The 17,148-nt window shown below is 41.3% G+C and overlaps 2 protein-coding genes across 3 annotated transcripts in view; one reads left to right on the top strand and one right to left on the bottom strand.

Moving 5' to 3' along the window:
• Positions 1-17,148, top strand: part of rhd (Rh blood group, D antigen) — a 31,600-nt gene that overhangs the window by 733 nt on the left and 13,719 nt on the right. Inside the window, exon 2 of one of the 2 annotated variants that reach the window (XM_086274039.1) lies at positions 3,932-4,099. In XM_086274039.1, the coding sequence (XP_086130165.1) occupies positions 3,932-4,099 (168 nt within the window). The remainder of the gene's footprint in view (positions 1-3,931; positions 4,100-17,148) is intronic. The other variant, XM_086274040.1, reaches the window with a different exon arrangement.
• Positions 6,420-17,148, bottom strand: part of maco1b (macoilin 1b) — a 19,048-nt gene continuing 8,319 nt past the window's right edge. The window contains exons 4-11 of the mRNA XM_086274038.1: positions 16,769-16,892; positions 15,743-15,921; positions 12,015-12,558; positions 10,936-11,094; positions 10,206-10,388; positions 9,990-10,110; positions 8,397-8,571; positions 6,420-8,309 (exon numbers count right to left, since the gene is read on the bottom strand). Of these exons, the coding sequence (XP_086130164.1) occupies positions 8,107-8,309; positions 8,397-8,571; positions 9,990-10,110; positions 10,206-10,388; positions 10,936-11,094; positions 12,015-12,558; positions 15,743-15,921; positions 16,769-16,892 (1,688 nt within the window). The 3' untranslated portion in view covers positions 6,420-8,106. The remainder of the gene's footprint in view (positions 8,310-8,396; positions 8,572-9,989; positions 10,111-10,205; positions 10,389-10,935; positions 11,095-12,014; positions 12,559-15,742; positions 15,922-16,768; positions 16,893-17,148) is intronic.

Below are 17,148 nucleotides of genomic sequence, written 5' to 3'. Positions count from 1 at the left end.
CCTGCCATCCATGGATTCTGTCAGTGTTTTGATCTGTTCACCATCAACATTGCGTGCAGCAGCAACCACAGCCTCCCAGACACTGTTCAGAGAGGTGTACTGTTTTCCCTCCTTGTAAATCTCACATTTGATGATGGACCACAGGTTCTCAATGGGGTTCAGATCAGGTGAACAAGGAGGCCATGTCATTAGTTTTTCTTCTTTTATACCCTTTCTTACCAGCCACGCTGTGGAGTACTTGGACGCGTGTGATGGAGCATTGTCCTGCATGGAAATCATGTTTTTCTTGAAGGATGCAGACTTCTTCCTGTACCACTGCTTGAAGAAGGTGTCTTCCAGAAACTGGCAGTAGGACTGGGAGTTGAGCTTGACTCCATCCTCAACCCGAAAAGGCCCCACAAGCTCATCTTTGATGATACCAGCCCAAACCAGTACTCCACCTCCACCTTGCTGGCGTCTGAGTCGGACTGGAGCTCTCTGCCCTTTACCAATCCAGCCACGGGCCCATCCATCTGGCCCATCAAGACTCACTCTCATTTCATCAGTCCATAAAACCTTAGAAAAACCAGTCTTGAGATATTTCTTGGCCCAGTCTTGACGTTTCAGCTTGTGTGTCTTGTTCAGTGGTGGTCGTCTTTCAGCCTTTCTTACCTTGGCCATGTCTCTGAGTATTGCACACCTTGTGCTTTTGGGCACTCCAGTGATGTTGCAGCTCTGAAATATGGCCAAACTGGTGGCAAGTGGCATCTTGGCAGCTGCACGCTTGACTTTTCTCAGTTCATGGGCAGTTATTTTGCGCCTTGGTTTTTCCACACGCTTCTTGCGACCCTGTTGACTATTTTGAATGAAGCGGATCTGAACAGTCAGCCAGCCAAATTTGCCCGGTGACTTTTCCATCTTTGGTTGGCATTGATATGGCTGTGAGGATTGTAACCGATGTACAGTTTCTTGTAAACCTATTAAGTTCAATTCAATTTTATTTATATAGCGCCAAATCACAACAACAGTCGCCTCAAGGCACTTTATATTGTACAGTAGATTGTACAATAATATATACTGTAGTTTAATCCAAACATGATACAAATAAGTTTTTCATCCAGGTTACCAAACCCTGGATGAAAAGCAAAAATGGTTTTTTTGTTACATAAATGAGTAAGTTATAATCTTATATATCACCACTGTGATTTTTTTTTTTTTTGCACTAATCTCGCTAAAGTTGTTAAAGCAGGACCCAGTAGTATTCCCTGAGGAACTCCTTTCTTTAAAACAATTTCTTACAATGTTATAATCTAAAAGTAAACAAAATGTTCTCAAAAAGTGAGCGCGCTCCTCCATCCAGCACAAGTCTAAACTGCAATGCTTTATTGTTGTGAGGGATAAATCTGTGCCTGTTTTTCATTTTGCAGTCATGCCAACACTTTTAATTCCTGTTTTGCACAGAAAGCCCAGTCATGAACTTTTGCAGCACACCACTGACATCCATCAGCCACATGCAACACAAAATGCCCATCTCAGCTTGTATTTTGGGCTAAACTGGTTTTCACTAGAGGTGGTTATTAAAGTTTAAACACAAGATTTTACTGCGGCTAATTTAATGTAACCTTTGACCCCATATCCTGCACTACAGGGAACTGTTGCAGTATGGAGGAAGTACGTGGGGGGGGGGTTCTCCTCAAAAAGGACATTTTGCATCAGTGAATCTTTGCTTAGATTAGAAAGCCATCTTTCCACTGCGGATCTGATAATAATTCTGTCTCTACAGAAAATTTTGGTGTCTCAAGTTATTTAACACAATTTTCTTTTATTTCTTAGCATGAAAACTGATTTTCTCATGCAAGTGACAGAAAGTTTTGAAGCTGGAGTTCTTAAAGCTGTAGATGAACCAGTAGTGTTCCCTGAAGTACTCCTTTAAAATCATGTGAACACGTTCGTTTTAGTACTTTAGTACTTCATATTCCAGCTCAGTTTCAGAAAGAAATTCTTCACATTTCTTCTAAAAGTCAGATCAACCACTACTTAACTCTAAATCAGAGCTGTTAAACACATTTTACATCATAACTTACACACTGCCCAGTTTGATCTCAAGTGGCTCAGATGGGTAAAATAACCAATAACCTTGTGGTTATAAGCTAATAACCTATAACCACTTCCAACATGTTCCACTTTCTGTCAGGGTAAGGAAGTTTAACTATATGTGTCCATATTTAATGTCTGAGATTCTTAAAAAGAAGAAGTGCAAGTTCAATAATACGCCCATGTTTTTAAATAAAGAAATGCCACTAACATAAATCAAAGAAAATCAAATTTCCACACAAAATAGTGAAAAGCAGGAAGTGTTCGTCATGTTTTGGTTTATCTCTTTCTTACTTTGGTGTAGTGTGCCAGGCCACAAATTGTGTCTTTGTCAGTAAGAAAGGCAAAACAAAAGGACAAAATTTATGTCCTTCTTTGTGATCTTTTCACATTTTTCGAGAAATCTCTTGGGTCGAATTGGACCCTTTGTTGGGCCAGTTCTGGCCCCCCCAGGCCACATGTTTAACCAATAGTTAATAGTTAAAGGTATGTTCTGGGAATTTTCAAGGACAGAAAGAGGCGGTTATAAAGAGTATCATAAAGTAGTCTCATAGTGTGTGTTTCACTAAATTAAACTGATAAATCTGAAAACTTTCCACAAAATATAAATCAAGTCAGTTCATTTGTATAGCACCAAATCACAACAACAGTTGCCTCAAGGTGCTTTATATTGTAGAGACCATACATTAATACAGAAAAACACAGAAACCCCAACAATCAGATGACGTGATCAAGTGCTTTGGTAACAGTGGGAAGGAAAACTCCCTTTTAACAGGAAGAAACCTCCACAGAACCAGGCTCAGACAAAATTCAAAAAAATATACTTTTTGGTATAAACCTGTAACTGGCAGTGATGCTCAAGAGTGCATTTAACAAACCTCTATGACCTCTGACCCTTTTATTGTTCTTCTTTGGTTTTCTCCAAAGTTAGCTCCATGGATAAGACTTCTGCGAAGATCCAGCAACAATTCTGGCATTTGAAATTTAAAATTCACCCTTTGTGACCCTTGGTTTTATTACACTGGTCAACATCTTTTCAGAAGCTGCCTGCTTTGTATATAAAATAGGCGATTTCATATGTACTTTTTCCTGCTACCAGGAAGGTCAAATCCAAGGCCAAACAGAAGAAGTCAAAAGTCAAACAGATAATTGCATTTAGAATTCATACAAGACCAATGTCAACACAACAGAGTGGCCATGTGAAGATTAGTACAGGTAATGGCAATTTCGGCCATTGCTGCAAAAACTCAGAGGTGTGTTTTAGTCATTTCTGGTTTCATTTAAGAAATGATCCAGGAGCATGCCATCAAAACTAAACCAAACCACAAACTTTAAGCATTATTTGTCTTTTTCATTGACTCAAAAAAGTACCTTCAGATGCATTATGACTGTAGACTGGTGTAATCTTTCCTTGTGATGAAAAACCCCAATTTGAACACTTTCTGTGAGAAAGTGAAACCAAAAAGTGGAATCTTTTTCTAACCTCAATCATTTTTGAGGCCCAGATAAAATACAGTGCAGAGCATCTCTAGCAAACATGCTGATTGACATTAGGAATGTTGTCTCATATTGGTTCCTGTAGTCGCAGAGCTACATTTCTCTGGTGAGTTTCACTGAGCTTACATCACCGCCCTGTGTGTGAATCACTCGAGGGTTTGGCTCGCAAAAAAATCCAGCAGTACCAGATTTCATGGGAGATGACAGTTTAACTGGCCACAGCGTCCTCAGGTGCAATCTAAAGCTCAGTTTTAAGTTACAACACAGCATAAAAAATAGTTTCTAGAGAGACTGATCACTGCTTTAAGTCCCTCTGTGCTCAGGCAGGTGAATTCCTTTTAAATCACTGTTTCTTTGTTAGCAGATACAACTGTGCCTCCATGCAATGGGACAAAGAGTGACTGTAAACTGAAGCATGCAGCACGAAGCCTGGCTTTTAAGGAAGCAGCAGTACTAGTTGGAGAAGAAAGATCAGAGAGTTTCTGCCAGAGGAGAGAGAAGACGCATGTTTTGGTTCTTCACTCTGAAGGTGAGTATAAGAGCCAAAACACACACAGTTTAATTATACATGAGGACAAACACAAGTAAGCAACCCTCAGAGCAAGCATGGGAGTGTTTCTGCTGCAAGCTCACCAAAGCTTCAGTGATCGTCTGCAAAAATAATCTTTTTCTAATCCTTTAGGGTGAAAGTGTTTTCAATCAAGAAAAAAAATGTCAAACCGAGTAACTCAAGAGAAGCTTTATCTGCATTTTATCTTATTTATGCCTCCTTCCCTTCAAACGGGAGGATTAACTGTAGATTTCAGATGCTTAATGGCACTGTGGGCAATTTCTAATGATCATAATTTGCCAGTTCCACGTTTGACCCTGTTAAACAGGAAGTGGAAGAGCATGGAGCAGATGGGTTTAAAAACAGATTTATTACCAATCTAAGCACAGTTAGTCTCAATGCACGGGTTGATCAAACATATCTCAGGAAGCTTGGCACGTGACACTTCCTGAGAGGGCGTCTGTTTGAAATTAGGGGTGCTTGACATTGACAGCGGGAATCTTAACCCCCACAAACCTCAGGAAGTGTCATTCCTGATCTGAATGAACTTCCAGGGCCAAAGGTCAGGAAAGCAAAGGCATCCCTCACGTGTCCATATTTAGGTAGAGAAACGACTCATCCAGTCCTGCAAGAAATGATCATTTTAATGACCAGCTTTTCCCTCTTTTTGTGGCCAAAGAATGTCCATCTCAAATTATTACCATAAATAAGCATAAATAATAATAACCAACTCTTTTATCAGAATAAAATGTGATTTATGGTCTTAAAAAGAGGGGAATATAATGATTATTTGCAGAGTGAATGAGCAGAACTCGTGTGGAGAGAAGTGATCACTGATCAGACTGACACTGCCTTCTAGTGGTAAAAGGGAGATGGTGCATTTGGGCAAACTCCAAAATAACAAAGGGGCCACAGCAAGTTTTTACACTGTTTCTGATCTCTCAGCCTTCCGTTTTCTGTTTATTAAATCAAACGCTGCCGTGTTGGTTTGAGATCATGTAACTGAAGAATTTGCCGTTCCTTTCCTTTGAGAAACTCGGGTTGCTTTGGCTCATCACCCGTTCACACTGGCAGACATACATGTGCATGAGCAGCTTTTCTCCTTTTTCATATAACTCTGGTACAAGTTCATCTTTGTTTCATCCCTCCAAATGTTCTTGTTCTGAACTGTTTAGGATTTTCTTTTCCTGGCAAAGTTTAATCTGTTCTTCGTGTTTGTCAGTGTAACCAGTGGTTTGCACTTTTGTTTTTTCCCCCATTCATGAAGGTATCTTTTGACTGTCCACTTTGACAATGATGCAACTACAACATGTTTGTCTTTACCAAGGAAAGAATTCTGTGATCACGCACTTTAGTTTTCTTCTTCTTTCTTTCGTCTTCCCATATGGAAAAGAAAAAGTAAAAACTTACATGATTTACTCATGAAAGTGGCCACTTTCTCATTACTTTCATATATTCTTTTAGTAAGTATCCAAAACATACAAGTTTCATTATATAATTTTTCAAGGTATCTTATATCTGTTTTCACTCTTGTATGCTTTTCATACAAGTTTCGCACAAGACAGATATATATATATATATAAATCTTATAAAGTTTGTATCTTTTCCATATGGGTTATCTGAGTTGGTCAGTGCATTCAGACTCTTAAATTGGTCCTTTCTGTAGTTCTTCCTCTCATGTTGGCCTCTCTCACTTGCGCTGATCTCTTTGGATGTCATAGTGAGAATTCAAGTGACCTGGAATCGACTCCCGATCATTTTATCTGCTTAATTTGTCATGAAATGACAAAACTGAACTCCCCTCTCTGTCAGACCCCCGTCAGTCTAATGCCTGATCCTCTGAAAAATGGGGGACTGTATATAATGTCTGTGATTCCTGAACAGTTTATGCAAAACTTTAATTAAACCCCTTAAAGCTGAAGTTTGCACTTAAATCACATCTTGATTGTTTGGTTTAAAATCCACTGTGGTGATGTAACAGAGGCAAAACTACAAAAAAAAAAAAAAAAAAGCTCCAAATATTTTTTGTGCAGATTGCTGTGAGTTCGACTAAGAGGGTGAAAGTGTACACCTTTAAAAAGCTGCATGGACCCTCAGAGAGATTTTTTTTTTTTTTTTTTTTAAACAAATACGCAAACTGATGAAACTGAGGCAAAGTGCGCCTGAAGAGCACACAGCAGCTTCGAGGTTTAATATTTTAAACATCGAGAGATCGAGCCGAGGGAAACTGACATCAAAGCTGTCAGGTTGGTTTTACCTCTGCAAACACGTTAAATTAACAACACCAAGAAGAGAGAAGTCAGTTTGCAAGAAAAAAAAAGTTTATTTCTTGTAAACCTCACAGAGCGAGAGCGCAGCCAAGGTCAGACCTGGAGGAGGGGTAGAGAGGGAGGGTGGGGGGCAACCGAACTGTGACTTTGGGCAAAGAAAACAAAAACAAAATCTATTCTTTCCACATTCAGCTGAACAAACAACCAACTAAAATGTAAATTTGTCACAACATTTTCCAAGAAGCCAATGACAGCAATCTGAGCGAGTGAGAAAAGAAAGAAAAAACAAGCGTCTCCATACACAGTAAGGTGAAAACCACACGCACAACAATGACGGTGAAACCACATCAGACTCGAGAACTTCCTTCTCTCCCTGCGGGAAAACTGCGAGAAGAGTAGAAACAGGAGGAAAAGAAAAAGCAGCCACTCGCCAGATGCTGCAAATACGGTGACATTCACGAACTTCTAGTCCCTTACTGTCAACTATACACCTTCCTCTACTACACCACAGGTCACCACTGCCCATAGACTCCTTAACAGAAACCGCTGTTAAAGTGTTAGCCAATGCATTCACAGTACATTCTTCAACACAGGAATTCCAGTCTTGGCACACAAACCAAAGTGGAAGTTAATTAAATTAACTCAACTCCTTTTTTTACATTTTTTTTTTTTTTTTACATTGCACAGTCCATCTTTACAGTTTTCCCTTTCAAACAGCAACGTGTGCTTTCCACAGTGAGAAAAGAAAAGAGGGGGGCAGCAGCTAAACCAAAGCATTTGGGGGTTCGTCTGTCAGAGTGACTCGAATATGTTGCTGTCAAACATATCTGATTGATTTTATTACAAGGCTGCCGTCCAGAGAGCACAACGATCAACAAATCTGTGTTTTTAGTCCCACTAAACTGATCTCTTCCAGCTTAGCCAGATGCTTCAACGCATTCGGAAGGTTCGGGCAGCATCTCATTAAACTCATGTCCTCAAGGCACTGTGATCATGAATCGTGATGCAGGATTATGCAGAGCAGTGGAAAGCAGACTTGTTTCTGCAACCGGGTGTGGGAATGAAGAGGGAAAACCAAACTGCTGTCACTTTTTACCCCCTTTCAAACAAAAAACAAAGAACAAATCCAGTTTAGACAGCTTAAAAACTGTTTACCGCCAGCACATCCCCAACGCAGCTTAGAGCAGGGTCAATTTGGTGTCCAAATTGTTTTTTCTTTTTAAATAAAAGAGGTCGAGTTGGTGTCATGAGTGCATTACATTCCTCTGATGCTATCTCGGGAGAACAGCTGTTAAAATTAATTTGGATTACAAGTCAGGCTGTAGAATCAAGGAGGGCTCCGTTTTCCAGTTTGTGGAGGGAATGATAAACCCAAAAAGAAAAGAAAAATACAGCAACTGCTCCCCGGAGGTGAGGAGTGAGAGCGATCCTCGATTCTGTGAGGTTTCACTAGACACTTAAAAGAAAAACTGGGGCTTCCTAGCTGATGTGGGATTTTCAAGTTTGTTTGTTTTTTAAGTTTTCTTTTGTTTTAACTACAACAAATACAGTCACACAATACAACATCCTTCTGACCTGGCAAGGAGAGAACCAAACCAAAAAAACCCCAAACAAAAACAAACAAAAAAACCCTCAGGTTCTCAGCCACGAGGTTGCGGGCCTGCAGGAGCAGTAAAAAGGACAGGAAGATGGATGGCGAGGTGGAGGGGGGGGGGTTCACTTTTTGAGAGGCTGGTAAACGGAGGCGTTGGGGTCCAGGCTGGAGGGATTGGTGTCCATAAACTTTGAGGAGTAGTGGGGGGCCACGGGGGTCATGCTGCTGGTGTCGGCTGTGTAGGAGATGCTGGGCATGACGGCCATCACTTCTGCTATCTTCTGCTTCAGGTCTTTGATCTCCTGGTCCTTCTGCAGGATCTGACCTGAAAACAGATTTTAACAAGTCAGCCTGAGACATTTAAAACAAAAACAAAAAAGAACAACTCTGAGGACTGTGAACTTTTGTGAACCTTGTGCGATCTCCAGCTGCCTCTTGGCGTCCCCGAGTGCAGAGAAGAGGTCCAGTTTGATCCTGGTCTCTGCACTCAGGCTGTTCTCCAGGTGCTGGGTCTTGTCCTGCATGGCTGACAGCGCTGACATCAGCACCTCTGTGTCTTTTTCGTTTTCTTTATATTTATGAAGCTCCTAAAAGATGGACAGGGAAACAGTGGGGGTCAGGAGGGGAGTGTGTTTGCAGAAAGGGTCAGCAGTTTGGAGGTTTTTCACACCTGATATTCCAGCAGCTTTTTTTGTGGGACAACTGAAAAGATCCAACAAGTCACTTTGTTATGTTAATTCCAACACAGCTCAATGGATGTTTGCGAGGAGGCACACTTAGGCTACGTCCACACTAGCCCGGGTAGATTTGAAAACTGTGTTTTCGTCTGAAAATGCTCCACGTTTTCACACAGTTGCGCGTCCACATTGAAACGGGTGAAAATGCTTACGTTCCAGTACTGCGCATGCGTGAAACACAAGAAGATTCGACCTGCCTCATTTCTGTCTGCCGTTTATTTACTTTCCGGCTCTTTGAAACGTCGTGGCAAAATGTTGAGGAAAAGCACCGAGTTTTTTTAAATGGACTAATAATGAGGTGGAGTTGTTGCTGCGAGTAACACAAAAGTACAAAGTTGCAAAAGCGAGACAGAGTTGAAGAATTTGAAGAAAAGCTATCTGAAGCATGTACAGACTGATATTAGTCTTTAATAGGGCTGTCAAAATTGAGAGCAAACAAAACAACTGCTGTATAATGCCCTCCGCTATCTTAGTTTCATTGGTCACATGGCTGCATCATATGACTAACATGCGTCATCGTTTTAGAAAGTCTGCGTTTTCACTGTCCACACTGCAATGTGAAAGCACCGTTTTCAAATGCATGCGTTTTCAGGAGCGCTTTGAAAACGCTGCGTTTTCCATCAGCGAAAACACAGTCTCAGTGTGGATGGGAGGCCAAAACGATAACGCATATATGTGGACTTTATTATAACTTTATTATAGATTTAACAGACCAGGCTAGTATTTCTGCTGCAGTCTTTTATCACCCTGACACTCAGAAACATCTAAAACTTTATCATTTCATCCTGCACAAAATGTCTTGATGCATTCTCAATCATCCAGTAAAGTAAATCTCCAAAAGTTGATTCTGTTCATCTGGACGTAGCGTTTTGTGGGAGAAACGTTTAGTCACTCATCTAAGTGACGTCTTCAGTCTAGGCTGACTGCAGTTTTCCCCAACCTTATAAACAGTACATTTGCATAATGACTGAAACCAGCCCACTGAAGGAACAATGAGATGAGTGACGAAACGTTTCTCCCACAAAACGCTACGTCCAGATGAACAGAATCAACTTTTGGAGATTCTGCACAAAGTGCTTCATCATGACAGACGTTACATTTTGCTTCCTCACTTCCACTTTCCTGTCGCACTTTTCAATGATGGCTGCTACCAGACCCAAAGCAGAAGTGGCCGTGCACACAAGACTGTAAAAAGAAGCATGTGAAAAGACCCAAGCCTCTGATGGACTCATACGTCAAACCAAACAGTGAATTTCTCAAACCTGTACCTGCACTTTTAACTCAAGCTCTCGGATCTGGTCCTCCTTTAGCTTGATGTCCATTGTTAATTTCTTGCACTCCGTTTCTAATTCGGTGATCCGCCGCCGTAGCGTGTCTGTGCACTCCCCTCTGAGAGCAATGGGAAACACAAAGAATGGTGAATGACCCTCGAGGCCCACAGCAAACCACAAGTAACAGAGCTGGTGAGCCAGATGTGTACACACCTGGATGCTGCTGCTAGTGCTACTGCTCTGGCTGCTGTGGCCTCCTCTAACTTCTTTCTCTTCTTCTCCTCTGAGAGCTGCTTCTCGGCGGCAGCTCGGGCCTCCTGCTCCACTTTGAGCCTCTTCTCCAGTTGGCCCACTGTCTGTTTGTCCTTCTGCTTTGCCTGCACAGCATTATGGAGCCTACAGGAGCACAAAAGCCACAGAGCAGCTTGTTAGCACAACAGGAAGTGAGACCCTAAGGTAAATGGTAAATGGACTGGTTCTTATATAGTGCTTTTCTACACTTCTGAGCACTCAAAGCGCTTTACACAACTTGTGCATTCACCCATTAATAAAAGCGCATTTTCTTAGTGCTTTCTAACTAACATTCACACACACATTCATACTCCGATGGATGCATCGGAGAGCAATTTGGGGTTCGTATCTTGCCCAAAGATATTTGGCATGCAGACTGGGGGAAGCCAGGAACCACCAGCCTTCCGATCAGTAGATGAGCTGCTCTACTGCCTGAGCTACAGCCACCCAGGACGTCTGGAAGGCAAACCTCAGAGGCAACCCTACCAAACATTTACTGTAGATTTTTAGGGGACTTTTATTTTTATTATTATTTTATTAGACAAAACCTAAAGTTCTCGATGCAAACCCCCACCGCGCTCCTTCACCCAGTTGTTTTCTTTATGTTTGTTTGTTTTTAACTCTCCTCCACGATGGCAGCAGCACCACTCACTTGTTCTGCAGCAGTTCGTTCTCCTGCCGCAGTTGGCCCAGCTCGGTGCGTATCGAGCGCTCGGCGCTGCCCAGTGAGCCGATCTGGCTGCGCAGGTCCTGCTCCACCTGCCGGCTGGCCTGTAGGTCCGCCTTCAGCTTCTTGACATCCTGCTCCAGTCTGTCCCGGGCAGGAGCATGACAAGAGGTGAGAAACACACAGAGGTCACGAGAAGGAAACACAACAAAAATCAAAGTTTGAGAAGCACAGCAACATTTAAATTCAGGTGCAGTTAAAGCCACAGCAATAATAAAATCAAGATGATTGAGGAAAAAAAAACATTTGAGAAACCCTGCCCTCTATCTGTGGCTTTTATTTTTCTCATTCCTTTACACAAGGGAACTTCTCTCTAAAACCTCTGACTCTCCTCCTAAGTGAATGAAGAAGGCGGGTTTCTTTTAGTCAGTGGGAAGAATAAAACGAGGGTCAGATGTCTGATGAGGAGAAAAGAACAGGACAGTTCAACAAACGTGCAACGTTTTGAAAAGTGGCCTTAACTCGTAATCATCGTGAATAAAATTTTTGCCATTTTCAAACTATTTTACATGAAACCATGGATCACAGGGAGATGTGTTAATATCAGCAAACCAGTAAAAAATCATTTTAAAAATTATACAAAACAAGCAAAAAATAAATAAATAAATAAAATATAGTCAGGTCCGTGAATAACTGGTAAAATAAAGTTTTCTTCTGTACACCATCTCAGTGAATGCTAAATGAAAAAAGCAGGAAGTTACTGCATATGTACACAAATGTTAATAATCTGTAAACAGTTAATTTGATGCTTTTGTTAAATCCCTTAAATTAAAGTTCGAGCTCGGCACTTCGATCCCAGTTCTGCCTCTGGAGATAAAAATCAGTTAGTTGCTAAACTTTTTACGAGACAACCTTCCCTGATTAATGTTCTGGAGGCTAAAACTGAACTCGGCTGAAATAAACCTCATAAGCCGCTTTCCCTTAAAAGAAGCTTCACTCCTGATATCGCTGATGAGGTCAGAACGGTGCATTTATGAATATAAACCATGTCTGTGTCTTCTTACCGAACCAGTGCTTCCGGCTTGCTGAGCTGGTTGTTGGGGATGCAGTTGTCGGTGGGGTCCCTGTGGGAGCCGCCCGACGTTCCTTTCATCAGTAGCTTGTGCTTCTTCTCGTTCTTCCCCGCAAACGACGACGTGGGCGTGGGGACGCTGCCGTTGGTGGTGCTGTGGCCGCGGGGCGAGGAGTTAAGCGCCGCAGTGTTGCTGCTGGCATTTTTGCAATTTTTGGAGGACGACGATGAGGAAGAAGAAGAGGAGGAGGAATTGTTGTCCTCTTTAAGGAGCAGGTTCTCTGTACTGCCCAGCTCTGTGTTCAGTCTCTTGTTATTCATATGGTTCTCCATATACTCCATCTCCTGGAGTTTAGAGTCCACTGATGATGGCAGGATGCTGTTATGCTGTTTTTTAGCTTCCCCTCGTCCCTCTTTCCCTTTTTCTCTATATTCTAGCTCCGGCAGTTGTGCCAATGTCTTTTTATTGACTGGGGCGCCATTCTGTGACACTGGAGGTGTGTCCACTTCAGATATACCTTTAGCTGCCGTCGCCGCTGTGGGAGCACAGAAACACAGCAATGTTTATGTGAATATTCATGTGTATTAGAGGTGTGATGGTACGTAAATCACAACACGTTAACCCTCAGGGGTCAAGGGTAGAAATACTTTTGATTTTATCTTCATATTTAACCTATAAACCCATTTACCTTGCTGTGTGAGAGACTTTGGACTATTTCGACAGACTGTATTAACACAATGGACCGAAAATGGCACAAAAAACGAAATATATTTATTTTTTTTTACTGTGAAAAGCACAAACATGTTTAGTGAACTAAACCTGACTTTAAATGCAAATATACAATGTAAACTTCAAATATATGTACAAACCTGGCTAACGGTTAGCTAAAGTTAACTACAACAATTTACATTCAAATTCAGTCAGTTCTTTCAACTACTTACAAAACAATCAGGTAAGGCTGTTCGACATAACGATATATATCGGATGACGATATGAAAACGTCTGTCATTTCCTAGTTTGCCTCGTGGTGTAGCAAAATAAACTGTTTACAGCATCGTTTTGATGGTCACTGTAGAATTTCTTAAACTTCTATCTTTGTCTTATATTTAAAATAACCACACTACGGACGGACAAGCGACTGTTTTTATGCGTTGTCGTTAGCAACAACGACGGTAAAACCATCGCTTGGCTCCGCCATCCGCTTGTCTATTTTCCACATAAATTTTTCAAAATAAAGCTGAAGATTCTGTTGAGATTTTTCAAAATAAACTGAATCACGTGAAATAGTATGTAGAGTATTTACGGGCGAGAAGCTAAAAAGAGCCGTCAGGTGCTAGAAAATAAACCTTAGAGCGGGCTTTTCCCCGCAGCAGCACGCCGTGTAAAAAATGCTCACAAAGAAAGTTGCGGCAGTTTCAAATTATTTAACACTCAATTCCAGGTACACAACGCCCAGCTGAAAACACTTCACGTAAGTCGACTTGCCCGAGATTCACAGAATTTACAGAAAATATTTTATATAAAGTAAAATGTTTGTGATATATATCGTTGTCAGGACGATAAATGTCTTATATCGGGATATGAGATTTTGGTCATATCGCACAGCTCTAAAAATCAGGCGTCGCAATAAGATTCCACACATATTATTTGCACTACTCCCAAAATAATAGTTCCTGTCCACGACAAGATAGAGGGGGACATTGCAAGCCTGACACCTCCAGGGTGTATCTACTCCTGATGTCCACCTGGAGACAGCGTTTACATTTCAATCTGTCTCCAGTGGCTTTCTGGCCAGAGTCTGTGACATTCAGCAGCAGCCGCATTGTTTTGACACACAAAACAAATTAAAAAAAAAAAAAAAAAAAGTCCACATTACACACCGACTACACACTGCAAACAATTAAATGTCACTAAACTCTCAAATCTCAAAACTCGTCTCCCTTTCACCACTATCATTCCCACAATTTTCCCCTCTTCCTCAGCAACCACATGGTGGTGTTGGCATGTAATTTTCTGATTGGTTGATGCATTTTTCACCAATAGTAAAGAGGCTATCCTTAGAAAACTGTTATACAGTTTCTTCCTGCACCAAATGAGACAGTTTTCAGGAAAAAGCTGAGTTTAAATTATTTATCGTAAGTCTGGTTTATTGGCCTATCAACAAAATGTAAAAACTGGTACATAGTTTGAAGTCTGCACTTTCAACACGTGTTTAAACAGAGTCTCAGTGAGGCTGGGTCTTGTTGATACATAATCTTAAATCTGTTACGTGATCTGGACACGCCGGCTCATCCGTCGACTCCAGAGGGTTAAAAGTCCATTTATGTCCAACAGATCGGTTTTGCTCGACCCTCGTATATTTTCACTGAGCTCTAGCTGAGTGACATGCAACGGCTACAAAAATTCAGGCAAAGTTAATAGCAGCAGTTCACCTGCATGCATGCAGATGAACATGTGTGCTCATTAAACTCTCTCAATGCTTTCATTGAAAGCCTTTATTGTTATCACAGAAGCGAGTGTTGCTGTGGTCGACCTCGTTCTTGGCACCGCCTCTTTGCTGCCTGCGTGTTTGAAACTGAACTTCTGGCCTTGACGGTTTGTACTGTAATTTGCATTAACTATGAACATACTGCACTTACTCTTTACCTGTTACATCATCATTATATAAAGTATATATGCAAGCCTCCATATGTTATATCTGAAACAGGACTTTCAGTTACACCTGTGAACACTGACAGCAGGCTCAGGTGTTTTATTTGTGAAAAAAGTGACTGTGGCTACGACCTCACATCGTTTTCACACCAGCTCCTCACACATCTGTCTAATCACACCCAATGTGGTGACTGAGTGGAAGGAGTGTTTATCTAAACTGTGAGGCAGGTGCACATGTGACCACACACTTTGGACAGAAAGGGAAGACGTACGATTTATTTGACTGAAATGATTCATGAGAAACAAATGAGAGCTTGACCAAAGCTGTGATTAGAAAGGATGTTCAAAATTATATGAAGAGGATCAAACCTCTAAAACTAAAATCGGCCTCCATGTTTCACAGCAAAAATAAAAAAAGAACTTTGTAGTCGTAGAGTGGAGCCACATTGAGCCATACAAGCTAAATCACCAGACAGACATTACATTCTTTGCTCAGAACTACCTGATAGTACCAGAGCGCCAAACACATGAACCATTAAAATGATAAAATGGAAAGTGCACTGCAAAATGGAAAAGTTGTTTTTATCTGAATGACTGAAGCACACTGTTTAAATCTAGACAAGACTTTACCTTTTCATCCATCTTTACTAATATTATAGCACTTACTATACATCTTCCAGGTGGCAGAATTCAAATAAGTAAAACTGGAACAACTACTCGGCTGCCCGTGTTCGCAATGAAGCGCAATCAAGGCGTCCACACGGGAAGTGATTAGCAGCCCAAAGACCCAACATGAAGGGACTTCAAACAACAGTGAGTGAAATAACCCCTGGGAATACAAATTTCAAGGTGAGAAACTACCAATGAAAAGGTCACCTCTGTCAGCTATCAAACAATAAACAACAAGGGAATCACGTCCTGTGTAGACCTGGAGACCTAACCACTTAAGCCATGAACAATCGAATCACTGCCTTAGGGCAGCGAGCTAACAACCACAGCATGGACGGAGTGAGAAGATAATCAAGGACATAACGAGATTTCTGCATGTGTGCAGGTTTGAATCTTACCTTCTTCGGCTTCGCGCTCTTGCCTCTGAAGCATCTGTTGCTCTGGAGGCAGAGCCTGCTGTAGAAGCTGCATGTAAAACTCATTCTCCTTCTGCACCTCCTTTTGCTTCCGGAGGCGCATTTTATAGCTTACATAGCTCTTGAAGCCGAAGCCCAACGTGACCACGGGGTAGCCGATGCTACGGAGACGAACACAAAACGCACATTCATGAGGTCACTGGGCACAGATGAAGGGTTACTACAATTTTTTACTCCAATTTTTTTTTCCTAATGAAAACAATTAAAACAGTCAAAATATGCTTATGCAGACACTAATGTACCTCCAAGTAAAATCTATGTGTGGGAAGCACTTTGTGACTTCAAAAATCTCTTTGCCAACTTCATAAAAAGGGGAAAAAAGTTCAAAAATAAATTCACACAGAAATACAAATGCAGGTATTTGGTATTCATCAGTGACAATAATAAATAAAAACAGGACCAGGATTAATTTATTTGGACCAGTCTCATATCAAAATTAGAGTCGTCAGGCTTTGTCATTTGCAGGCATTCTTTTCCTTTTTCATCTCACATACTCACACACGGAGACACCTTACGTGACCGTAAGTTGAATAAAAGCTTCCCGAGAGTTAAACCTGACTGTCATCCTTCTACTTTCTCACTTAACTCTGACTGAACAGAACAAATTAAAAATAAGAGTCACAGGGAGCCTGCTGTCAAAGATCAGTGCAGTCCTGGAAACACCAGGAAAATGTGCAGACATCTGCATACAAAGACTCTTTAAGTGTAAGCAGATGAATCATGCTTACACGTGTAGACTTGGTCACGTGTCATGTTTAAAAGTACACAATAAGGCACATTTAGATGTATTGTGTACTTTTAAACATGATCTTAGTGGTTTTATGTACTGAATGAAGCAGTGTGAACATTATAGTTCATACGCTTATTTTTTTTCATCTTTACCTAAAAAAATATCTGTTAGCTGCGTTCAAGACAGTGAACTTAAGCTGTAACAGAACAGTGGCTCACCAGTGTGCAGCAAAAGGGCGACATAGGTCCACGTGGAAGTTCTTCAGGTCTTTGAATCTGATGGCTGCCTCGATGTACACAAAGAGTATCCATAGAGACACGGTGGGTAGACAGACCCCCCTCTCTGAAAAAGCAAAGCAGCACAAAGATGTGAGAGCATGACTCATTTACAAAGCAGTAAATATTTTTTTTAAAAAAGTGCCTAAGGCGTCAACTTTTTGTATTTATTTGAGTTTAGGAGGTTTAGGAAATGCTGAAGTAGAGGCTCATGGTTCAACACAACCAGTGTTGGACGAGAAGATCAACAACCAAAGACACCATGCTGAACACTAAAGCGTCTTCCCCTCACAGCTTATTAATTTAACACTGATATCAGAACA

This window comes from Aulonocara sp. 'chitande type north' Nkhata Bay, linkage group LG19 (assembly GCF_057382095.1).
Source record: "Aulonocara sp. 'chitande type north' Nkhata Bay isolate Kocher_YH1m ecotype deep benthic linkage group LG19, A_spYH_male_GT1.1, whole genome shotgun sequence".
Taxonomy (NCBI): domain Eukaryota; kingdom Metazoa; phylum Chordata; class Actinopteri; order Cichliformes; family Cichlidae; genus Aulonocara; species Aulonocara sp. 'chitande type north' Nkhata Bay.
This window is presented reverse-complemented; position numbering and strand designations above follow the sequence as displayed.